This window comes from Pinus tabuliformis, chromosome 6, assembly GCF_031772625.1.
Source record: "Pinus tabuliformis cultivar Carrire ecotype Pingquan chromosome 6, CPIR1, whole genome shotgun sequence".
Classification (NCBI taxonomy): Eukaryota; Viridiplantae; Streptophyta; class Pinopsida; order Pinales; family Pinaceae; genus Pinus; species Pinus tabuliformis.
The window spans coordinates 1,206,303,795-1,206,330,365 of NC_142292.1; the positions used below are offsets into that span (position 1 = coordinate 1,206,303,795).

A 26,571-nucleotide genomic window follows, 5' to 3' on the forward strand; every position below is an offset into this window, starting at 1 on the left:
CAGATGTATTCATTTATGTTCTTTTAAAAATGCAATTTAACACATCACAAAAGTAAAAAGGTCTTAGAAGGGTCCTTCGTCACACCCGGACCTGGATCATTGATAGTGGCAGTGCCAACAACAGTACGGTTGCAACAGTAGTGTAGTAGTTGGTGGACAGCATGTCAAACATCAACAAGGCGTAGGACGATGCTTCAGAGTCAAAGCAGTGTGTAGCACCGTATATTTCTAGAGCACATTCCTCAATAAGAGGGAGTGTTGATTTGGGGTAGCATCGGATGTGTTCTAGGCCTCAAAATTCGCAGGAAGGCTTAGACACATGCATTCTCCAATACCCAAAAATCGTTTTGGGAAATTCCACCTGCAGACAGTTTTATTAAAATAATTAATTATTTTTAATGGGACCCCGAGTCTAAACTTAGGAAATTAAAATAATTAAAGGGTATTAATATAAAATGTGGGTGAAACTTCTCGAAGAAGGCAGAAATCAAGTCAATATGATCCTAGCCATTGAGTAGGATCTAAACTGGGTCGTTGATTGATCAACGAGAGGATTATAAGAGGAAGCTTGATGGGCACTTAGAGAACACAACGAGAGATCAAGAGATAGAATTTCTAAAGTGAGAAGTTCTCAAGAGGAAATTCTGATTGAGTAGATTTCTTGTAGTTGAGGGGCATGGATAGCATCTGGAGAGAGAGATTTTCTTAGCTAGAGAATCATCAGCAGAGAAAGGCAGTGAGTGATCCAGCAGCTCTCACGCAAAGGCTGACGTGGGGCCACGGCAACGCAGAGGGTGAGAGAGAGTCCGCAATTTTGCAGCAGAGTCAGTTTCAGACGTCGGGAGTTGAGGTGTGAGACTAGGAGGCAGAGAGCAATGACTCCAGGCAGCAAATCGATCAGCTGGCTGGGTGACGCAGTGCCTAGAGGGGTTGACGTAGGGACTACGTGAGGGTTGCGCAAAGGCAACGCAAATCTTGCCAGAGGCACCTCATCCAGTGACTGGATCAGCCAGGATTTTTCTCAGTGATCGTGTGAGGTAATCTCACAAATCTTTTTGCCACTGTTTCTCTCTCTATAACTGAATAACCCGTGAGGTATTCAAAGATGTATTCAAAATTTGCTACTGCTTCATAATAATAAAACCCTCAGATCTGTTGCATCGGTTTTCCCGCATTGGGTTTTTCCAGGGGCATTTGCCCAAAAATAATGGTGTTATTGTGTTGTATTTTCTTTCTTGCTCAGTCTCTTGTTTCTGCATATAAATTAATTAAGTGAAGGCTGCAGTGTATGTATTTCAATATTTGTCGTAGGAAACTGCAAATAACTTGTTCATGTAAATCTAACAATTAGGAGAAATATCACCAGTTGTTGCAGTAGGTATTCCAGTTCAGGAATTTTCACACCAACCCCATGAGAAATGTAAGCACCAATCAGGGTTGCCTGTTAGATCCCTTTTTCATACATTTTAAAACTCAGATCCGCAGGGGTTCTTGTCTATACATTTTTTCTTGATTTCAAATATAATTTGTTTCTCCTCAAGCTCTCGTTTGCTTCTGTCTATCAATCCCTGCTCTATATCTTCGGCTTTGTTTTACCAACGGTCCTTATATGTTATTCCTCTATTATGTATTTATAGACACTATTTCCTTGGAGGCCATATTTTGTTTCTTTCCTTTACAACTCATAATTCAAATAATATTTTAGCATATCACACTTACAGATTTCACAGCATACTCCACACTCAGATTAAAAAAACTTCACATGTTTTCATTGGATTTCATTTCCAGACTTCTTTGGTACTTTGCATGCCAGAACTATTACAAATGATTGTTTATCGCACAACAAAGCCACAACTACATCAATCAACAACATATACAAAAATCTGATCTTGATCCATGTTTTCTCTCTATTACACTTTAGATTGGATGGCTTCATAGGTATTTCTTGACTTATCCTCTAACCTTTTCTAGGATCATACCTCTTTCATTGACTTCATTTCTCGGGCTCTTTCAACTTTCAGTCACGCACAATTCCTTTTTACTTTTATGTATCTCTCGTTCTTTACACAACCAAACTGAACAGATATTCGTTCTCTTATCGCAAGACCTCCTTCTGTCCACGGCACAATCACAACTACAATGATTCCAACATTTTTTGGTGCATTTATACTTTACTACAACAACAAAACCTGGAAAGGCCAACACTTCATGGAGGACCATCCGGAAAACATGGAATATTCATTTTATTTCTAGCACTGGAAATTTGGTTCGGAGGACCCAGATAAGATTTAAGTTAATGGCTCCTTAGCTCCTCGGGGGCTTAACTTTACTTCTGCGAAACCACAAGATATAATTGACTTAAACAAGCATCTTAACAAATCAGAATCCAAGTCCACGTATAGTACTAGACCCCGGATATTTCGTTTACCCAGATTGCTTAATACAAACTCCAGCTCCAGGGGCTCCATTGTCACCCCATATGTTTGAGTGATGGGACCACATTTTTAATGACTAATTCACATGTTCATTGTATCTGGCATTCGACTCTTCAGCGCTTGGCAGTGTTATTTTCATGGGTAGATCCCCAAATGCCAAGATACCTTTTCGACTATATACGAAACCTTGACTCAATGGAGATTTGACTTCTTTGCTTCACTCATATCTGAATCTAAACTTAAGCTTTAACATGCTAATTCGCTCCACACTCAAAGACCTAAATAGTCAAATAACTCCTCACACGGAAACGCAACCACACCAAAAACTTGACCAACTCTCTCAATCTGGGTCCAAGCTTAACACTGCATACTTGTTTGCTACAACCCCATAGGGGCGGATGCCCGGATAAACTATACAACCTCGGATGTAAGGGACCACAATGGTTCCTCCCTTCTTGAGCTGCCATTTGGAAAAACAATACAATTTGTCAACCACTTCGAGAAAATTGAAAAAAAAAAGGAAAACTCTGCCAAACCAGTCCCTAGCGTGAATCCCAAAACTTAAGAAGCTACCACGTCAAAACTTTCAGAACCAATTAGGGCTTGCCACGTGGTTCTCTTGCCATGTCATCTCTACCATGTCACCACCACATCATCTACCAAGACAACACATTGCCATGTGCCATTCTCTGTTTTTGCCACATGTCATCTGTCATGTGTCCAATTGTCCACCAAAAAGTGTCAAAAATGAGTGCCACATGTCATCACCTTCAACTACCACATCAATAATTTCTACCACTGGGCACCACCTGCCATCCCACCTGTATCGCCATGTCAGCTGGGGTGCACTTGCTAGCTAAGGCATAGAAATTTGAAACTAGGTCTTTTTTATGATGTTACTTTGGTGCACCCCCGAATATCCAGAAGCAACCAATGCATCCATATATATCTAGTATCCAGTTGTGAAGCCAATTGGGTGTGCGGCAAAGGGCTTGTTGTTGCACAAACTAGCAAGCCTAGTAAATAGGCTAAAGCTAGAGAGCACAACAACACTTTGGGACAAAGGCCCACTGTCACCACAACCTATGTCCCAAAGTGTTGTTTTTCCCTATAGCTTTACCCTATTTACTAGGCATGTTAGTTTGTGTAGCAACATTATTGGTGTTGTTGTCAGGGACATGAGACATGTGTCTTGTTCTTCTACGACATCACTAATATATCATATTTTGGGTGTCTCCATTGGAAGAAGAAGCCCTAGCTCTTCATTAAACTTCAAAGGCAATGCTTGTACGGTGAAGCAAGCATCTATCAAGGCATCTCTAAATTCACCATGGCGACTCCTACATGATTTATATGTGTATCCTAATAGGATGTCTTTCTTTGATGTATTTGATGTATTTCCTGCCTTGGACATCGCTAGCAATCCTAGACACCCTAATCATGTCACCTAAAATACCATACGTGGGACACCCAAGTTTGATGGTGATCCACTTTCTGCGATTAAACATGTAGTGAGATTTGTTGCATATACCTCAAAGGTTGAAGTGGTTCACCAAGATGTTCTCGTAATCTTATTCATGAGATCCCTCTCATAACTCATGGCTACATAATTTCAAACCTGGTGTTGAAATGTGTAATCATGTCACTTAAAATACCAGAAGTGGGACACCCAAGTTTGATGGTGATCCACTTTCTGCGATTAAACATGTAGTGAGATTTTTTGCATATACCTCAAAGGTTGAAGTGGTTCACCAAGATGTTCTCGTAATCTTATTCATGAGATCCCTCTCATAACTCATGGCTACATAATTTCAAACCTGGTGTTGAAAGGTTGAAGTGGTTCACCAAGATGTTCTCGTAATCTTATTCATGAGATCCCTCTCATAACTCATGGCTACATAATTTCAAACTTGGTGTTGAAATGTGTGACTAGGTTCGATGTTCATAAATATGAAATGTACTCTTGATTCTTGTATATTGTAAAAAGAAAGAAAAATTATTATTGTTACTTTTGTAGCATGGGTTTCATGCTCAAGGTCATTTTATTTAGAGGTCAAACACCCATTGAGTGCCTCTAGAGTTTGTCCTAGTGTCAAGAAGTCAATAGTCATTGTCATATGAAGAAGACCCCATTGGGCACATTGTAACCAGTGTTCCACGGGGACGCATCCCCCTACCTAGGAATCGTGATTCCTCGCTCCCTCGCGCTGTGGGATTTGGGGTCATCTGGGGGTTGTTTCCTGATGCTCCCAAAAAAAGAGTACACACGAAAACACCAAAGGGAGTCGTTTCCTCAAAAAACGGGGTTGTTTCCTCAAAACAAGGGGTCGATTATGAGCTCAAAACCCAAGTAATATTATTTACATTTATTCAATTTATTCCCCTCTTACAATCTTGGACGCAATGATCTAAGACAACAAATTCTATTGTTCAAATTTTATTTGGTATTTTGCAGGCGTTTGGTTCATGGATTGTCACTTGGAGGTTCTATTAGGTCCCTATAATACTAGTTATTCCCCCATTACTATTGTCATTGTAGCCCTTATTGTTAGTATTGTGCCCCTATTGTCCCCATATTGTTATTATTGTGCCCCATAGAAGCCACTATTGTTATTTTTGTGCCCTTATATTATTATTGTTATGTCGACTTTGATTATATTGTGCCCTTGGACTCCTATATAGAAAGGAGGTTTTGTCATTTGTATCATCCAAGAATTGTTCATTTGTATAATGTAAAGGAGGTTGCCCCCTCGAAGAGGTTGATTTTGAAGTCGTTGATCTATCTTTTTTTCTATTTTGTGAGTTGGTTACATAACATTTGGTATCAGAGATTTGAATTCTAGGGTTTTGTTGCTCCAAACAAGTTATCGCGGAATTTCCGCTATAACTTGTTTTCTACGACATTTCAGACGCTGAAATTAAAACCCATTTGAGCCAAAATCTCAATGAACCTTGGGTCCGAATTTCAGATTTTTTCTCGCTATATTTTCGCAGATAGGATTCAAGGAAGCTAGGGTTTTTGCAGACTCCCAAATTATATCTCAAACACGTGACCTGGGGAAAATCGTCATAAATTTCTCTCTGAGCATCAAATTGAAATTTGGTAAAAATTTACAGAAAGAGGACGGCCTGTAGTTTTCTATGTACCGGTTTCAGGTCCTAAGGTTGAAATAGTGAAACGTGGCACTTCGTAAAAGTTTGCTCTACTGAACCAGTCTATAATTAGGTCATCGTGGGAGATTTGGCATAACTTTTCCTTGGAGAATCCAATCTTGATCAGACTTGTGGGGTTGGAAAGAGGACTCAGAGGGCTACTGCAGGACACGATTTCAAACTTTGAATATCCCAAATTACAGAGACACAACAAATTCAATATCAATCTCCTACAAAGTGAAAAAAGGTGTGTGCTTTTTTTTTTTTTTAATTTTGCATAAGTTTGTATTGAAATTTTTGTTTGAAGGAATTCAAAGGGCATAGTGAAACATAATTATCATTAATTGATGCCCCGAAAAAAAAATGGAAACACCTAGTAAGCAACCCGAAATCTGTAGCATGACTCATGAAGAAGAAGAAGAAATGCAACATGATATATCAAAATTACAAGCCCAAGTGCAACAAAATTCACTCTCACAAAAAGTAACAGAAGCTAAGATGGATGGTTTAAAGAAAAGTGTGGAAGCTAAGATGGATGGTTTAAAGAAAGGCGTGGAAGCTAAGATGAATGGTATAGAAGAAACACTTAAAGGCAACATGGAAGATTTGAAGACAGATTTGACAAAATTGCTACAATAAATGTTTACTAATGGCGAAAGGGTAGTAAAGGAAATTCATGATGAGAACAAAAGAAATGTTAATCATGATTTCATAGACTCTAACGTTGGATTGAAGATCCACATGTTCCAAAGATCAATATGAGGAAGTTTGATGGAAAGAATCTCGTAACATGGATATTACAGATGGAGCAATATTTCGATCTCCATAATGTGCAAAACACACAAAAGGTACGCATTGCAACATTATATTTGGAACCAAATCAGTTTGTATGGTATCGATGGCTTTGCTCTCGTAAATAAATTGTCAGTTGGCCAATTTTTACGGAAGAAATGATAGCACATTATGAGGATACAAAAAGCTACACCTTTTTTAACCAATTGATAAATCTCAAACAAAAAGGTTCAATGATGGAGCACATTGAGGACTTCCAAAAATTGAATATAAGGGTAAAAGATATTCCAGAGGAGCATAGGATTGATGTGTTCATGGGGACTTTAAAGGATAACGTCCAACATGAGGTTCGTCTTTGGGAACCTGGTTCATTGGAGAAGGCATTCAGGTTGGCAAGAAAAATGGAAAGCAAAATTAAGGCAACAAGGAAGCCTACCACTCACAACTATAAAGATGGAAGTATTGTTGCTCCGAGCCTTCCACAACCTACAAGGATGACACCACAACAATTGTAAGAAAAAAAATCAAGAGGACTTTGTTACAATTGTGATAGCAAATACACTGAAGGTCATAAGTGTGTTGAGAAGAAATTATTTTACATAGATTGTGAAGAGAAGGAAGAAAAGGAACAAGAAATTGTTGACACCTAATCCTCTGCGATTGGGTGAATTCGGAATGTGAACAGTCATCAGAAGATGAACTGAGCAGTCACATCCTTTGTATATAACAATAGCTACCTAATGAAATAAATCGAATCAGTTTTCTGCCAAACTGGAGTTACTCCTGGCCTGACATGGTATCAGAGCCAGCTCCTTTTTTAGCTCTTGTGTCTTGTAACTTCCTTGTCTGATTGAGTGCCTGCGCTCTGCTCCATATTCCATTACCTGCGCCCTGCTCCATACAGTACGATGCCCATATATTCGTTGGTGTCAGTTGCCTGACATTTTCTGTCAAGCCTACCTACTCCATTGACTGCTGCTACGTTACTCTGTTGCGTTTGGCTCTCATACGCTCATACGCTGCTATGTCCACCTCAACCCTGCTGCAACTCCATGTGTTGTGTCTCCTTGACTGTTCAAAACTGCGCAGAGGTCTTGCGTTTTAACCAGCGCTTGTACTATGGCTGTTTTGAAACGATGTCACATTGTTTTGAAAGCATATACGTTGGCTTTAGAAACGCTGCAATTGCATAATATTTCTGGCGTCGCCTGAGATGTTAATAAAGAGTTCGAGAGTCCCCTCGTTTAACGAACTTCTGTTTTTACCTCTGTAAAGAACCGCTGTATTTTTCGATTCCTGCGACTATCGTTGTTCCCTTTCCATAATCCTTCTACCTGGAGACTTGCGTTCGAACGCCATTGTTGTGTGGCTAAACGAGATAAGGCGCATCCAAAGAGGCCGAGCTCCCGAAGGAAGAAGCACTGCCACTGCACAATCTTAAGAGACCACGCACCGCTGCTCCTCAGAGAAATCATCACGCCTGCGTGCTTCATTGTTTGGTAATGTAATATGTAATATTTTTTAATGGGCGTATAATGGGCGTATATTACATGTGAAATTTAATGGGCATATATTACATTTAAAGCGTTGAAGTAATATGTAATATTTTGTAATGGGCATATATTACATTTAAAGCATTGATGTAATATGTAATATTTTGTAATGGGCATATATTACATTTAAAGCGTTGATGTAATATGTAATATTTTGTAATGGGCATATATTACATTTAAAAGGTTGAAGTGATATGTAATATTTTTAATGGGCGTATATTACTTTTAAAAGGTTGAAGTGATATGTAATACGTAATATTTGAAATGTTGGATGCTTTTATATCAAACATTGGAGGGATTTGAAGAAAATAAATTTGGAGAAAATATGTTGCATAAAGTTGTAGCTTGAAGTATTGACGTACATATTGGTATATGAGGAAGAGATTTGAAATATTTTGAGAATGCCCTTTTGAGTACAATTTCACTGTATATCAGCAGAAGTATTTTTTCTATCAGCAGAAGTATTTTTTACAGAATGCATTCAATCATCTCTATGGTAGGAATAGTTCTCACTGGCAAGGAGAACTATCCTGAATGGTCCCGGATGATAAAACACACCCTCATCTTCAATGAGTTGTGGAAAGGAGTGTGTGTCGAAGAAAGAGACAATGACCCAGTACAGCCTACCTCAGACAAAGAGCTCGTCATTTGGGAAAACAAGAACAGTAAAGCCTATGCATTAATCACAACATCTGTAAATGAAGAGGTGAGTCGCGATATTTCATCATATTCAACTGCCTTTGAAGCTTTACAAAAGCTGAAAGAACTCTATGACTCACATTCTGCACTTGAAGTTGTTCAGCTCATGATTAAACTCTTCACTCTTGAACTGAAAAATAATGGTCATCTTGCTCTTGCATCTGAAGTAAAGTCTATAATGCATGATATCAAATCCACTAAGGTTGAGCTAGATATCCCTCTTATTGCTTTTCTCAAGGCACTCTATCCTACTTACTCCAATTATCTTGAGTCTTTACAAGCAAATGGAAATCTTAAAGATATAGCCTTTGACTCTCTTGTGAAAAAGTTTGTTGAAAGAGAGAAAGTCTTTGGAAAGAAGACAGTCCCTGAATCTTCTGAAGAGACTGTGTGCCTTGCTCATAAAGAAAAGCATCCTGCTCAAGATTCTACAAGAGGAAGAGGTGGACGAAGAGGAAGAGGAAGATATTTCAGAGGCAGGGGGGCCAGACATTCTCAAGGAGAAAAGGCAGATCTGCATTGCATTCGCTGCAAAAGAAATGGATCACATGATGCTTCTACATGCAAGCTACCATGGGACAAAATTGAGCAGAAAAGAAACCAGCAGAAAGGTAAAACTGATGATACAGACAAAGGTAAAGCACCTGAATCCGCTCACTATATTGAAGCACAATGTAACATTGGAGTAAATGAAGATTTGTTTAATGCTTCACTTGCTTCTTCGAAAAATGATTGGTTGCTTGATTCAGGAGCAACTTGTCACATGACTCATAGAAAAGATTTTTTTGAAAATTTCACTGACAATGTTGATGGAGCAGTATACTTTGCAGATCAGTCAAAAATCAAGCCATCAGGGCTTGGCACAATCAGACTTAAACTGCCTGGTCTTCCAGACTTTCTTCTGGATCATGTTCTATATCTCCCACAGCTCAAAAGAAACTTGTTGTCCTTGGTCCACATCCACCAGCAAGGTCACTCCATTCATATGTTTGATGGCAAGCTTGAGGTAAGAAAAGCATCTGACCACTCACTTGTCATGAGGGGAATAGAAGAAGAAAGGCTTCTCAAACTGCAAGGAACCTCTGCTCATGCACAACATTTCTCATATATTTCTCATCATGAAGAAGGTACACTTCCATCAAGTTTATTATGGCATGCTAGATTTGGACATTTAAACTATGACAGTCTCCGCTTATTTAAGAAAAATGGTGTTGCTGGTTTGCCTACAATTCCTAGGAAACATAAGCAATGTGATGCTTGCATTCTAGGAAAGCATAGTAAGCAGTCTTTTCATGATTCACATTCAAGAGCACATAGGAAGCTTGAACTCATTCATTCAGATTTATGTGGTCCAATGCCTGTCCCTTCTGCAAATGGAAATAAATATATCATGACATTTATTGATGATTACACCAGAATGTGTTGGGTTTATTTATTGAAGAACAAATCTGATGCCTTTCAAACATTAAAGAATTTTCATAAATGGATTGAAAATGATGCACAATCTCATATTGGGTCTATTCGCACTGATAATGGAAAAGAATATACATCAAATGAATTTGAAAACTATCTTCGCCAACATGGGATCAAACATCAAACAACTGTGCCTTATAATCCCCAACAGAATGGTGTAGCTGAAAGAATGAATAGAACAATCTTGAATATGGTACGATCCATGCTTTTCTTCAAAAATGTAAAGATAATGTTTTGGGTTGATGCTGTTCTATGTGTTGCATATATAAAGAATAGATGTCCATCTAATGCTATAAGAAACAAGACTCCTTATGAATTGTGGTATGGACATGTTCCTTCGGTAAAACATCTCAGGGTCTTTGGTTCCACCTGTTATGCTTTGATACCAAAGGTTCATAAACAAACTTGGTGCTAGAAGTCGTAAGTGTATCTTCCTGGGGTATTCAAACACCTCCAAAGCATACCGCCTCTATGATGAAGTAAATAAAAAAGTTTATTGTATCTAGAGATGTAATTTTTCTTGAATCATCCAAATCTGACAATGTTGTTGAGCGACAACTTGATCGCTTGGATAGCTTCGCAAAAACGAAATCATTTCAAGAATTTGATAATCAGATTCCACATCTTGAAGGGGGGATTCCTATTCTAGATCAACATGTGGAATCTTCTTCTGAAGAACACTCTCCCCCGAATGAAACTCCAACAACGGATGATGCTTTAAGCGATGTAATTGATAGAATTGGGAGACTCAATCTTGATTCAGTCCCAACTCAATCAACAGAGAAGCCTGGACCATCTCAGAAAGGTCCCCCAAAGTAGCTGACGAAGACACTTGAAAGTGTTCATCTTGATGAAATTGGAAAAACAGGAACCAGAAATTCAAACCGACAAAATGGAGGTGATGTAGATGACTCTAATTCACCTGTTGATATGGATGTTTCTTATGATTGTGAATTGAGCTTGTCTACAGATTTTGAACCAACTTCCTTCCAAGAAGCTGCTTCTCATGATGAATGGAAAGAAGCAATGCAAAAGAAGTATGATGCCCTCATAAAGAACGGCACTTGGAAGCTGGTTGATCCTCCATTTGGAACCAAACCAATTGGCTGCAGGTGGGTCTACAAGAACAAGTACAAAGCTGACGGCTCACTTGACAAGCACAAAGCTAGGCTTGTGGCAAAAGGTTTTGCACAGAAGGAAGGGGTCGATTATGAGGAAACTTTTGCCCCCACGGCAAAATGGGCCACTATCCGGACACTCTTTGCACTAGCAGCTCAGAACGGTTGGAAAGTCCATCAAATGGATGTAAAAACTGCCTTCTTGAATGGAGATCTAAAAGAGAATGTTTTTATGTCCCAGCCTAAAGGATTTGCTGTGAAAGGACATGAACATAAAGTATGCAAACTTGTGAAGTCCTTGTATGGCCTCAAACAAGCACCGCGACCCTGGTATGAAAAACTACTGAGCATCTTCTGAAACTCAACTTCAATCATTTTGATCTTGATGATGCAACTTTATTTGTCAAAAAAATTGGCAAAACAGTTGTATATCTTGTGGTATATGTAGATGATCTTTTAATGGCAAGGAACAATGAAAGCTACATTGCATCCATAAAGAAGGAATTGGGGAAAAGTTTTGAAATGACTAATTTGGGCTATGTTCATTACTATTTTGGCATTGAAGTAACCCAACATCCAAAATCCATATTTCTTTCTCAAAAGAAATACATTGGAGATTTGTTAAACAGATTTGGCATGACAGAGTGCAATCCTCTTTCTACTCCAATGGAACAAAACTTAAAGCTCACATCTATTGAAGGAAAGGAATTTGAGGATGCAACAAAGTATAGACAGCTTGTAGGAAGTCTCATCTACCTCACTACTACCAGACCAGACATTTCATTTGCTGTTGGAATCCTCTCCAGGTTTATGCAAAAGCCTTGTGAGGGACATTGGTCTGTGGCAAAAAGAGTTCTAAGGTACTTGAAGGGAACTCAAGACCTTGGAATCGAGTATACACAGGTGGACGACTTCAGCTTGGTTGGATACTCTGATTCAGACTTCGATGGAGACAAAGAAACTGGGGTATCTACTTCAGGATATGCTATGAGTCTTGGATCAGGAGCTGTCTCCTGGAGATCACGCAAACAATCAGTTCCAGCAGATTCCACAACAGAAGCAGAATACGTGGCAGCAGCTGAAGCAACGAAAGAAATTGTGTGGCTCAGGAAAATTCTTGAAGATTTGCAAGTAAAACAAGTACAATCAACTCCACTCATGATTGACAACACCTCTGCAATAAAGTTGGCCAAGAACCCAAAGTTCCATGATCGTACAAAGCACATCAATACTAGATATCATCTGATCCGACATCATGTTGAGGCCAAAACAATCCATCTCCGTCATTGTTCCACAAATGAGCAAATTGCAGACATCTTCACCAAAGCGCTTGGAAGAGAAAAGCTTGAAAGATTCAGAAGGATGCTTGGACTCACCAACATCCCTTCAGATTAAGGGGGGAGAATGTTGACACCTAATCCTCTGCGATTGGGTGAATTTGGAATGTGAACAGTCATCAGAAGATGAACTGAGCAGTCATATCCTTTGTATATAACAATAGCTACCTAATGAAATAAATCGAATCAGTTTTCTGCCAAACTGGAGTTACTCCTGGCCTGACAGAAACGTCAAAAGAAGAAGATATACAATAGAAACAAACCCTAGAGAAAGAGGAAATGAATCCGACCATATCTTGTAATGCATTGATCGGAATTACCACTCCTCAAACTATCAAGATAGAAGGACATATCAAGAAGAAAAAGGTAATAGTGTTGATTGATTCTGACAGTACCCATAATTTTATTCATTGTAAGATAGCCAAGGAATTGAATTGCTTCCTATATCGAGCACCAGAGTGTCAAGTGATGGTTGCAAGTGGACGAACCATAAATTGCTCTGTAAAGTGCCATCATATCAAGCTATCCATGGGAGAATATGTATTGAATAGCCCAATGCTTTCCATTCCAATGGGTGGTGTTGATGTTGTACTAAGAGTCCAATGGCTACAATCCTTGGGTACAATATCTTTTAATTTCTAAGAATTTTTCATGAATTTTTTTTCGGAAGGAAAGAAAGTTGAATTAAGGGGTATCGCAGGGAAACCGGGAAAGATAATCAACGCTAACGAAACAACAAATCTTTTAAAGAAAGAATAACAAGGCGTAATTGCACAATTATGTTTGCTAAAGGCTCCCACATCGAAATCATCTATTTCTCCAGATCTCCAAAAAGTCTTGGACAATCATTTCAAGGTATTTGAGACTCCCAAAGGCCTCCCACCTATTCGTGATCATGATCATGCTATTCATTTGATTTCAGGAAGTGCTCCTCCAAACATCAAACCTTACAGATATCCCTATGCCCAAAAGAGTGAAATTGAACGTATGGTTGCAGAAATGCTATAGTTTGGTATAATTCAACCTAGTCAAAGTTCTTTCTCTGCTCCAGTAGTATTGGTGCACAAGAAGGATGGATCATGGTGCATGTGTCCGAATTATAGGGAGCTCAACAAGCTCACTATTAAAGATAAATTTCTCATTCATGTCATTGATGAATTATTGGATGAATTGCATCGATCAATTTACTTCACCAAGTTGGATCTTCGTTCAGGATATCATCAAATCAGAATGAAGACTGAAGACATTCTGAAAACAGCATTTAGAACTCATGAGGGTCATTATGAATTTTTGGTCGTGTCTTTTGGCCTTACCAATGCACCTTCTACATTTCAAGGTTTGATGAATTCCATTTTCAAACCCATCCTTAGAAATTTTTTGTTAGTATTTTTTGATGATATATTAATCTACAGCAAGTCTTGGAAGGATCATGTTCAACATGTTGACAAGGTGCTCAAACTATTGGAGGAGAAACAATTATATGCAAAAAGCTCCAAATGTTTCTTTGGAGTACAAGAGGTAGAATATTTTAGTCATATTGTATCTCATGAAGGTGTTAAGGTAGACCCTAGCAAAATTAAAGCCATTAAGGAATGGAAAATCCCCACATCCATAAAGCATCTATGAAGATTTCTCGTGTTGACAGGGTATTATAGCAAGTTTGTTAAGAATTATGGGAGAATAACAGCGCCTCTAACAACATTATTGAAAAAATATGCATCTTCATGGACTCCAGAAGCAACGAAGGCCTTTGAACATCTTAAAGAGGCAATGTGCCAAGCACCAATCTTAGCTACGCCGGACTTCACAAAAACCTTTATTGTGGAATGTGATGCCTCAGGAAATGGAATTGGTGTTGTTTTAATACAAGAAGAAAGACCCATTGCTTTCGAAAGTCGTCCAATCAAAGAAAAGTATTTACACAAAGCTATTTATGAGAAGGAAATGTTGGCAATACTACATGCACTTAAGAAATGGCAACCCTACCTAATGGGAACACACTTCAAGGTAAAAACGGATCATGGGGATTGAAAATGGCATGGGTTGTGCTAGATGGAAATACCCCAAAACAATCTCTGCCTCCTCCTCCTTTGGATATTCCAGCTTGCTAGCTCTCAATACACCATCGATGCTTCTACTGACCACTCAAACACGCTGATATTTATGTAAACATATATGTACGAGGATTTAATCTAAGTAGTTAAAAGTGATAGACAGTTAATTTTCTCAGATCATGGATAGGAAAGGACCCTATATTAGTGCAGCAACGATGTTGTGTCCCAAATTTGTCAATATTGACTTGATGACGTGAATAATAATACTGATTTTGTTCTGACTTTCCCATTCTCATGGTTGTGAGCCGCAATACATGTCGTTTCATGGAACAAAATTTATGTAAATGCTAACCCCCGTTTCTAGTAGGGAAACTTGTACGATCTAGCTTGGAAACAACATGGATCTGTATTAGTCTCGTTTCAATTTTTTGGAAATGTGCAATTTTCGGTCGAAAGCGGGTCCTTGGCATTTTACGGGTTTTTAAAAACTTTTTTGAAATTATGATTCTGTATCACGAAAATCATGATACAAATTTGAAAATCGTGATACAAATCATGGATTTTTGGAACGGATCCGATTTTGAAAGCTCGTCAAGTCGGGAACGGTCGGGCATTTTTACTAATCGTCGGGAATGGACAATTTTTTTTAAGGGTTGTCTAATTGAATTTCTTAATTGTCGGTGGAGTAAAATGGTGTTTAACATAAAACCTAACCCGCCTCATTTCCATTGTGATCAAAATCCATTGTTCAAGTTGCCACGCTTGTTGGAAAATTGAGATGTTGGCCGAGTAAGTTTGTTGGACACACTGACAGCCGCTTGGCACTTGTTGGAGGTTGGACTCTGGAGTCGTGACACTAGACAGTCGTCTGGAGATTGGAACTTGGAGCCATTTGTCCACCATCCAACTTCCATTTCTAGGCAACTTGCAACTTGCAAGCATTGAGCAGATGTCGGACAAGGTAAGTAAAGAAGTTAGGGGAAGGAAATGAGAGCTTGTGCACCTTGTAGCCAGTTCAAATCTAGTGATAGGAAGTCGATAATTATATTCCATGTTTGTTGGTATAAAGACCTTTAAATTTTATTTCATTGTTTTGTTTGAGCACCTCAGCATCGACAAAGGTATCACCATTGTAGAGCTACAGTGGCATACGGCTTTGGAAAAATGGTCATTTTCATTCTTTGTGAAAAATTACAACTACAATATGTGAAACACGTAGGTTTTTTCAACATCAATTGATTTACCATTAATTTGTTGCCTTCTGACAGACCCTCATGGTTTGAGTGACATAGGTTGATAAGTGGGCAGTTTACAACTTTACAGTTTACACATACAACCTGCTTATATCATGTCTCTCAGCATGACTTCAAATTATTTAGGGACAGCTGATAAAATTGGAACTTAGATCGATATTGCAAGTGACACTATTGTTATAACTTGAAAAATAAGAACATATTGGCTCCTCTTGGTGTCCTCTATTGAGATAGGATTTTGAGATTTCATCTCTTCACACAATCTAATTTGCCACTACACATTTGCGTCCAACAATGCATAATGCTCTAGCTTATGAACTTATATAGCAATTGTTACATGTACATAGAACTTGCTTCATGAATCTAGGCAGATGTCGCAAATGAAAAACTTTGATTTGAAGCCAATCATTATAAAAACTTAAAAGTAAAAGGTTGATTGGAGAACTTGCTTTATGAATCTTGCATATGTTACATCTAAACAGCTTAGATTTGAACCCAATCATTATAAAAATAAATGAGTTGGTTGGACTGTAGTTATCAGGTCAAATTAAAGTTTGGTTATTAGAGGCTTATATTCAAATGTCAGAAAAGTTGATTAGTATATCCCGAAGACATGGGCCAAGTTTCATTCTCATCATTGTAGGACTATTGCTTTTCAAGTGGAAATTCCCAAAGATTAAAATTTAATACATGGGAACTTATGTTGGAACTATGTTTTGCAAAAATAATAAAGTCAATGGCAACCTGGAAAACTTTTAAATTTTGCAAGGGTTTGAGACATTGAGTTTGAATTTGTAATCGTCAAATTTATTTTGCAATTCCATTTACATCATCATCATGGCAACTTCAAGTTCAGTGATTCGTGAGGCAAAGGAACATGAAATTGAATATGTCTCTATTTCTAAAGTTGATCCAAAGTCACCATTTTGGAAATATATAATTGTTGTAGGGAAGATCTAAGGAGGGGGATCATTGGCATGGGTTTGCAATGAGTGTCAAAAGGAGTTTAAGGGATCATACCCGCGGGTTAAAGTACATTTACTTGGGTTAAGAGGCAATGGGATTCGAATATGCACTAACCCACCTAAAGAGAATGGGACATAGGGAAAAGGTTTAAGCAAGGAAAGATCAAAGGAATAGGCCTTTGATCAATGTGATTGCTCAGAGCCCAGAGTGGGCAATGTTTTTGAAGGCAGTGGATTGTGAGGGGCAGATGAAAGATTCTCAATTCATTGTTGACATCTTGGTTGAAACAATTGAATTGGTGGGAGCAGAAAATGTTGTCCAAGTAATAAGTAACAATGCAACAGTGTGTAGAGCAGCAAGCTTAATTATTGAAGGCAAATATCAGCACATCTTTTGGACCCCTTGTGTTGAATATTCATTGAACCTCATGTTGAGCAAGATGGGGAAGCAAATTGAGTGGATTCGAATTATTTTTGAAAAGGCAAAAGAAATTCAAGTCTGCATCACAAACCACCACCAAGGCATCTACAAAAAATTCATGAAGTTGGAGCTCCCTAAGGTACATAAACTTTAAAGTTTATTTCATAAATTCTAATTTCTATGATTCTAAATTCAAATATGTAAATTGGATTCTCAAATGTCATGATTCGTGAATCATAACAGTTATTCAATCAAATTATGATTTTTAATTTATTGAATCATTGAATTTGGCACTTGCAGGTTGTCGAGACTCCTTTTGCTTCTCACATCATAGTCTTAACAAGGCTTATGCAAGTGAAAGAAGCATTACAATCAATGGTATGTAGATCTCTTTGGAATCAATGGAGGCAATCCCAATTTGATAGAGCACAAGCAGATCTCTTTGGAATCAATGGAGGCAATCCCAATTTGATAGAGCACAAGCAGTGAAAAGGTTGGTTGTTGATGATGAATGGTGGGATAGCGTGGAGTACCTCTTGGTATTTACTAAGCTAATTGTGGATTTGCTCCGCCTGTTAGACACAAATATGCCTAATTTGGGAGAGGTGTATGAGGACATTGATTCCATGAAAGAGAAGATAAGGGTGGTTATAAATGCCAAGGAGAAGGACACAGATGAATTCTTTTACAGAGAAGTAAAAGAATATTGACCAAAAGGTGGAACAAGATGACCGCCCCGTTGCACCTTTTGGCCTATGCAGTGAATCCAAAATATTATGTTGCAGAGTTACTAAGTGATCCAAAGAGAACCACACCAAACAAAGACCTAGAAGTCTCACAAGGATTTAAAAAAGCTTTTAGAAAGCTTTTTGTAAATCTTGAAATTGGGATTCAGATTTTGCTCATTTCGTGGGATCAAAGGGAAGCATTATAATCAATGGTATGCAATTCTCTTTGGAATCAATGGAGGCAATATCAATTTGATGGAGCACAAGCAGTGAAAAGGTTGGTTGTTGATGATGAATGGTGGGATAGGGTGGAACACCTCTTGGAATTTACTAAACCAATTGTGGATTTGTTCCCCCTATTTGACACAAATATGCCTAATTTGGGAGAGGTGTATGAGGGCATTGATTCCATGATAGAGAAGATAAGGGTGGTTATAAATGCTAAGAAGGACACAAAGGAATTATTTTACAGAGGAATCAAAGATATATTGACCAAAAGGTGGAACAAGATGACCGCCCCATTGCACCTTTTAGCCTATGCAATGAATCCAAAATATTATGTTGTAGAGTTGCTAAGTGATCCAGAAAGAACCACACCAAACAAAGACCTAGAAGTCTCACAAGGATTTTAAAAGGCTTATAGAAATATTTTTGTAGATCCTAAAATTGGGATTCGATTTGTTCAAAGTTTGCTCATTTTGTGAGATCAAAGGGTTGGGGTTCTGATATTGATTGTATGCAAGGCAAGACCAAATTAAGTCCAATTGATTGGTGGAACTACTGTGGTGGAGAACTTCCACGTATCCAAAAATTATGCAGAGCAGAGGAACAAATTGCTCAAAAAAACAAACATATGATTAATTAAATTAATTTCTCTCAAAACTTGGTTTTACAAATGAATTACATGGCTATTTATTCTAGAGGAGGAAAACTCTCGAATTCCTCAAAGAGAGAACTCCTTCCTAGATATTTGGAGGTTGAGAGAAATCCTCTCAATTCTAGGAATCTATCATAACTCCTTAATCTCCAGCAAATTCTAGAAGTCTCCATAAAGTCTAGAATTTTCTAAACTTCTCCAAACTAAATAAATACAAAATAGGAGATGCTCCTACATCAAAAAAATGGCCATCAGGATCTTGTCACAGGGTGCTAGTTCATCTTCGGAAGAAAGGAACTAAAGTACATATGGCTTCATCCATTCAATGAAGCGTAACAAATTGGGCTCTAAGAAGGCTAAGGACCTAGTGTATGTTCATTCAAACCGTCACCTTCTATCACACAGGAGAGACGAATACAAATTTGGGGTTGCCAAACTATGGGATGTGGAACCAGAGTTGCCTGACTTGGATATGACATTGAATGGCACGTCTCATATGACTTTGTTTGATGAGGGGGCATCAATAGTTGGACCTTCAAGTGGACATGGAAATAATGCTCCCACTTCTGAGAGGATGTGGTTCTTAGTGATGAGAATGAAGACATATTTGATGACATGTAAATGTAATTTATGATGGTGTTTTAAACTTTTGAACAATGAATATTGAATACCATAATATGCCATATGAATAATGATAGTAGACTGCCAGTCATAGTTCATTTTGTACTTTGTATTATGTAGTGTGCATTATAAATTTTGTTGAAGATGTGGTTCTTATTGATAAGAATGACGACATATTTGATGATATGTAAATGTAATTTATGATGGTGTTTTAAACTTTTGAACAATGAATATTGAATATCATAATATGCTATATGAATTATGAATAATGATAGTAGACTGTCAGTCATAGTTCATTTTGTACTTTGTATTATGTAGTGTGCATTATTAATTTTGTTGATGATGTTGTAACTTGTCATGTTGATGATTGAAATTTGAAACAGAAACTTGATGATATGTTGAATCAAGAATGTTATATAATCATTAATGATGACAACAATGTTTATGCTGAATTGATGATGATGACAGATGATAATTGATTATGTATTTTTAGATATAGAATCTGGATTCTAAAAAATGAATGGTAATATGAAATTCTTATTTTGTTGTATATATGTGTGTGTGTGTGTGTGTGTTGTTTCCTTGTTGTATCATATCCCAATTTTTTGAAAATTTGTTGTATCTGTATCCATTCCCATATCTGTTTTAGTGCAACTTAGGTTATAACTCGAGCATGTTGGGAGAAAACAAAAGAATACTAACAAGGGTATAGAGGAGTGGAATCCACTAATTAAAAGAGATCCTCCTACTACTTCCTGAATGGTGAAACAAGGCAAATATGATTCCCATCCAACCAGAAGTGCAGTAGTTAATGCTTGATACTAGACATTTGAATTCCATGTTGACTCATTTTCTCTACCCTCTAAGGCCAAAAATATTACTTTGTATTTGTTGATTGCAGTGTGGTAGGGGAAGGAATTACTATGAATAATAGTTACAAACTAGATCAATTTTCAAATAATCATCAAAGTGCATCCTAAATTATAATAAAAATATGGAATTCTTGAAAATTTCTGGGCCATACTCAAAAATACAAAAACAAACATATAAGAAAAGAATGAAATCTCTAAGATAATATTAGAAATAACATTCAACAATTTGAAAGGAAAGTTTGGGGATAGGGATTAATACATGATAAAATTCCAAGATCCTAAATAACATAATAAAATTAATGCAATAAATCTTGAGTTGCCCACTTAAAGGCTACAGTCAATGCTTTGACACTGCATGACAATACTCCACAATAATATAATGGCAATGAAAAATAGAGAAAAGTAATCATTTATTTTGAGAACTCGAGTATAATATAACCAGGACGTGAACCCCCTTTAATACTATTTATGTTTGCATTAAGAGGTGTAATTAGTAAAGTTGCCTTTTGGGTCATGTCATCATGACTCCCAAGGTCTCATTTTTGTTGTATAATGCTTGTAATATTTCTGATATAATTGAAATTTCTCACTCACGGTTAAAGAAATGTTGTGATTCAATGGGAAAGCAAAATATTACCTAAGACTCCCAAGGTCTCATTTTTGTTGTATAATGCTTGTAATAATTCTGATATAATTGAAATTTCTCACTCACGACTAAAGAAATGTTGTGATTCAATGGGAAAGCAAAATATTACCTAAGCAGAGATTGCGGAACTACAAGTACAAAATTAAAAGAACACACTTCTACTCTGGAATCTGGCTATTTTGTTGCCAGTTGAAAGAATGATGAGACAAATATAACACAGAAGGTAAGCTTTTCCCATACCTCTTGCAAGACCCTTGCAGCCAAGTCCTCTGCTGTGTCATTTGCTAGAACAGGAACAACTCGTTGAGCGAGGATTCTACCAGTATCATACTTTTCATCTACAAAGTGGACTGTAGGGCCTGAAAATCTGTAAAAGGAAATCGGACAACAACATTAGAGAGACTTTGCAGGGTATTTAAGGAAGATAGGATGTAAAAAGAATAGATACACTCATGCATACCACCACCAATGCATCTTTAACATAATGGAACTTCTAACATGACTTCAAAGTAATGGCATATGCATTGTAAGGCATGCATTAGAGAAATTTTGCGGTCAAAAATGGGCCTCAAAACAAAAATGCACAGCAAAAATCAACTTTATAAAAACCAATAAGATTCAATATGGTGATGTCAACCATGAATTCACCATTTTTTGAGTAAAAAAAAAAAACTATTTTTCGACTTGTATTTTCAACTTATCTCCCTATGATTTTACTCAAACTTCGAGTGGGAGCACTTATTGGATGCAGAATTTAATTTTGCATCCAAGGAGTACCCATGTTGCATACTTTGGATAGACCCTACTACACGAAAAATGTGAAATACATGAAAAATGTGATTGCACACATTTTTGTGAAATAGAGTCAAAAAATGCGAAATACATGAAAAAATTTGATTGCAATCACATTTTTCGTGTAGGGTCCATCGAAAATATGCAACATGAGTACTCCTTGGACACAAAATTAAATTTTGCATCCAACGAGTGCTCCTGCTCAAAATTTGAGTAAAATCATAAGGAGATAAAATAAAAATACAAGTAAAAAAATCCATTTTTTCCCTCCAAAACTTAATGAAGTAATCTAATCTTATTTTATTATTTCCACTATTATTTTATAATATTTGTTAAGAAGCCTATTTTAGACCTCAAAATTTATCTAATGACTAATATTGCATGACTTTAGAGAAATGTCATATGCATTGTAAGACATGACTAATATTGTTGTCCCTGAGTCTCACTATAATTGAGAGTTGAGATTATTGTACATCTGAAGACATTCATTTCCAAGCATTTGTAAAAGATTCGAAAGTTATATGAGTCTGAAAAGAAGGCTGACAGCTTGTTCACCAGCCAGTCACCTGGTAAGATATAATAAGAACCAAACCAAGCCATCTACACTCATTTAAAAACATCCTTTACAGAAATTTCTGGAGAATGGCAGAGTCAGATATGGCCTTCCGCTGGTTTTGTGCAAGCTGATAAATCAACAAAAATATGGTTCGCTAACTGATTATGTGATAACATATTTACGCTGAGATTCATGTAAAACAACCATTTATTTTTATAATCCCGCTATAAACTACCAGATTAATTAATATCTGGCCTTCAAATCAGATATGGACTTCCAATGGTTAGCGCAAGCTGATAAATCAACAAAAAAATATAGTTTCTCTAACTGATTATGTGATGACATATTTATTCTGAGATCGTGTAAAACAAATATTTATTTTATAATCCAACTATAAACCGCCAAATTTATTAATATCTGGCCTTCAAATCAGCAAGAGGGGAATTTCAATCCAATCAGCTCTGATGCCATGTAGAAATTTTTTGAAATACCACTTCTGAAATTTCAAAATTTCAACTAAATCGTGAGGCTTGATCCAATCTCTATGAACTTTCAGCCTTGGGCCTGATCTCAAATATTACACTACAGAAGTAATATTTCAATTCTCTTCAACCTAATTTCACCTGGACTTACAAGAGAATAAATAAAGTGCAGTTCAATACCATAATGCTACAGCCCATGGAACACGCTTTGCCAGGCATATAACAGATATGAATTTTCTTATCACAGCAAACTACACCAGAAACAAATCTGATATTTCATCTTCAAGATATGTGTTAAATCACCTAACCAATTCAGCTATATGTTATGTAAAATCAGCATGAACAAGTGCTGGAAACTACACCATGTCAAATTAGCATGAAAATCAAATCTGCAAGTACACAATATTTGGATAGCTGGAAAGTGGAAACCATTGTTATCATAACTGGACCGGAAACAGAGGAATCAGACAGCTTGACTGGTTTGGAGGCAAAATCAGTCGATTCAGTGCAACTAGTTGCCCTGAACCATAAAAAGCCAGTTCAGCATCAAACAGGCCAGTTCCTATACAGAGCCGGTTCTGCTGAACCAGTCATTTTTCACCAAAAAAGCTGGTTTGTACAATGCAACTAAGGACTCTGGGAACTCAATTTTTTTAAATAAACAATAATTGATGAATGGGTCAGCCTAATACTTAACCCTGGTGCGCTACTAATGCTATGAAATTAATCATAATATTAAATTATTAAAAATAAAGGAGAATGTCATAATGAAAAATAAAAGAGAATGACACTTTTACATAAAATTTTAACATTACCATTAATTGTTTCAGAATGTTTAAAAGTGGTTCCAAGTTCCAACCTCATTGGATTTCATATGGAGAAAAAGTAGAATATTAGATTCCACTTAAAACCCAGCAGACTTAACAGTTTTTATAATTTCAAGATTGGGGCATTGCAATGTTTCCATTGGATTATGCCATGAATAAGGGTATGGACCTAGGATTTAATCTAGAGCATCAAGTCCTCTATGTACCTTGATGTTGGTGGCATTAAAGCTAAGTTACCGGATCCAGCAGGGTGAGGGCCAAGACCCCAGATCTGCGGATCCGATCAGCCTAAATATGCGGAAAATACAGGATGCAGGCGGATCAGTGAAATTAAGAAACGGATCCCTGTCAACAGAAACGGATCCTGTGTGCTTTTGCCAGAACCTTCCAAAGTAAAAAACATCAGCCGCACTTCTAGGTTTGCCCTTTAGGTTCTAGGTTAAAGACTTTTCGTTAAAGCATCACCGTAACCGGAATGTGCTTTACCGTTTCACCGACTCCAGGCAGTGAACAGGCAGAAGTTGCAATCAGCGGCATGAACAGTTCGAGCGGCTTAAGCCTTATTCCTTACCGGCTATTCCTCTCACCGTTCGGGCGACTTATTCCTCACCAGCTCAACGTTCCGCAGAGGACCACAGTATCGTCGCAATAATATATAGGCAAAGGACCATGGTTCGGCATTCCGCGAAGGCCAACTTGCCAAGGTATCGTCGCACGACACAATTATATATATATATATATATATATATATATATATATACAGTTTAAACTTTAAACCTTGAGGCTTGGTCCTTATATCATATTGATATATGATTAATCTCTAGTGAATAGCTTACTCGGTGGTCAGAGAAAAGTATAAATACGACTTAGTCTGGTGAAGAGAATCACTCCATCTTTAGAGAAAGTCTATGACCCTGTCCAATGAAAAGAATCATACTGTTTTCAATGAAAAATCAAATATGACTTTATTTATTAAAGCTAACCACTTCTTTTTTTGGAGAAATGCCTAAGCAAGAGATTGTTTATAGAAGACAAGTCACCATGTTTTTAAAGAAAATGTTCAAGTATGGCTCTCTGTTGGGAAAAAGAGTTCATTTTCAGAGAATATGTTTAAGAATGACTTTGTCAATAGAAGAGAATCACTTTGTTTTAAATCGGTAGAACAAAAAGTCACTAGTCATTTTAGGGATAGTAGTGTTTTACTATTAAGAAATTAAATTATTCTAATAGTTTGTTTTTATTTTTTCATTGTTTTTTTTTTTTGGTATTTTTTATGTATTTACTCCTATTTTCAATTTAGCCATTAAGAACATGGTATATTAAATTTTAAAATCTTATTGAAAGTATACTATATCATGACCTTATATCATGTGTTAGATGAAGTGTATTTTAATTTTTAATTGTGTATTGATAATATATTATAATTTGAATTTTATATGCAGTAAGGTAACCTATAGACCATTATCATTATAGAACCATCACAGCATGAACAAAGTGAAGGGGAAATCATCAAAAGAGACCCAAAATCTCCTCTATGGTAGTATGTGGGGATTATTGGAAAAAATCCCGGAGGTGGTTCATTTAAATGGAAGTGCAATGAATGCCAAGATATCAAAAATGGCTCATATACTAGAGTGAAGGCCCATCTCACTGGTCAAACTAACACAAGGGTGCAAGTATGCACCAGGCCAAAATATGCAAATGGAAAACCTGGCCAAGGTTTGAGTCCTGGAAAAATGAAATTCTATGCATCTTTGTGAGAAGCTGCAGATAGGAAGTTTGCAAGGGAAAACACCCTGTGCAAAGCTCTACAACTAGGCGTCTATTGCCATCTAAGCCTGCTGCCACAACTAATAAAAGCCCCACTTTAGGCCCTCTTGAAGCAGCTTTCAATAATCAAGGTAGAGACATAGCCAATGAACATGTAGCTCGTTGCATCTATGCAAATGGGCTAGCATTCAATTTGGTGTGTTCCCCTTATTGGCAACAAATGATTAAGGCAGATAATGAAGCACCAAAAGGGTACAAAATCCCTGGATATGAAAAAGTCCGCACTTCTTTGTTGGCATCAGAGAAACAATCCGTGGATAGACAGCGACAAACAATCTAGGATACATGGGAAAAACAGGGGTGTCCATCATTTCTGATGGATGGAGAGACCAAAGAAACCATCCATTAATTAATGTTTTTGCAGTATGCCCCCAAGGGGCAACATTTTTTAAGGTTGTTGATTGTAGTGGAATAGAGAAAGATGCATCTTTCATATCCACAATTCTTATTGATGCAATAGAAAGTGTGGGGCCACATAATGTTGTCCAAATCATTACAGACAACGCACATGTTTATAAAGTTGTAGGTTTGATTGTGGAGGGTCGATATGATCACATCTTTTGGACTCCATGTGCAGTACATTTATTGAATCTTATGCTTGCCAAGATTGGTGAGATTGAATGGATTAATGAAATATATGGAGCAGCAAAAGAAATCCAAATGTTCATAACCAATCATTCAATGTCCCAGGCCATATATTGAGGTTTTGCAAAGTTGGAGCTATTAAAGGTACTTTTTTTAATCAATATTATTTCAAATTTGTGTTGGAAATTCTTAATTTTAATTACAAATTTATATATGATTTCTCATTTAAGATTTCACTTTTTGAAACTTGTAGGCTGTTGAAACTCATTTTACCTCCCACACTCTTGTCATAAAGAGGCTTGTGGAGGTGAGACAAGCGTTACAAGCAATGGTCATTGACCCTCTTTATGAATCATGGAGGACTTCCACTTCCGATAGAGGGAAAAAAATCAAGTCCATCATTCTTGATGATGCATGGTGGGACAAGGTCCAATACCTTCTATGGTTTACTGTACTAATCTTGACCTTGATCAGGGCATTTGACACAGATACACCTTGCTTG

At 37.2% G+C, this 26,571-nt stretch overlaps 1 protein-coding gene across 4 annotated transcripts in view; it reads right to left on the minus strand.

The window, feature by feature from the left end:
• Positions 1-26,571, minus strand: part of LOC149263049 (phosphoribosylglycinamide formyltransferase, chloroplastic-like) — a 246,336-nt gene that overhangs the window by 46,586 nt on the left and 173,179 nt on the right. For all 4 annotated transcript variants that reach the window (XR_016259224.1, XM_089425687.1, XM_089425684.1 and 1 more), the window contains exon 5: positions 21,238-21,364. Coding sequence is in view for 3 of the 4 variants with exons in the window: in XM_089425687.1 (XP_089281813.1) it covers positions 21,238-21,364 (127 nt within the window). In the remaining variant the exon portion in view is untranslated. The remainder of the gene's footprint in view (positions 1-21,237; positions 21,365-26,571) is intronic.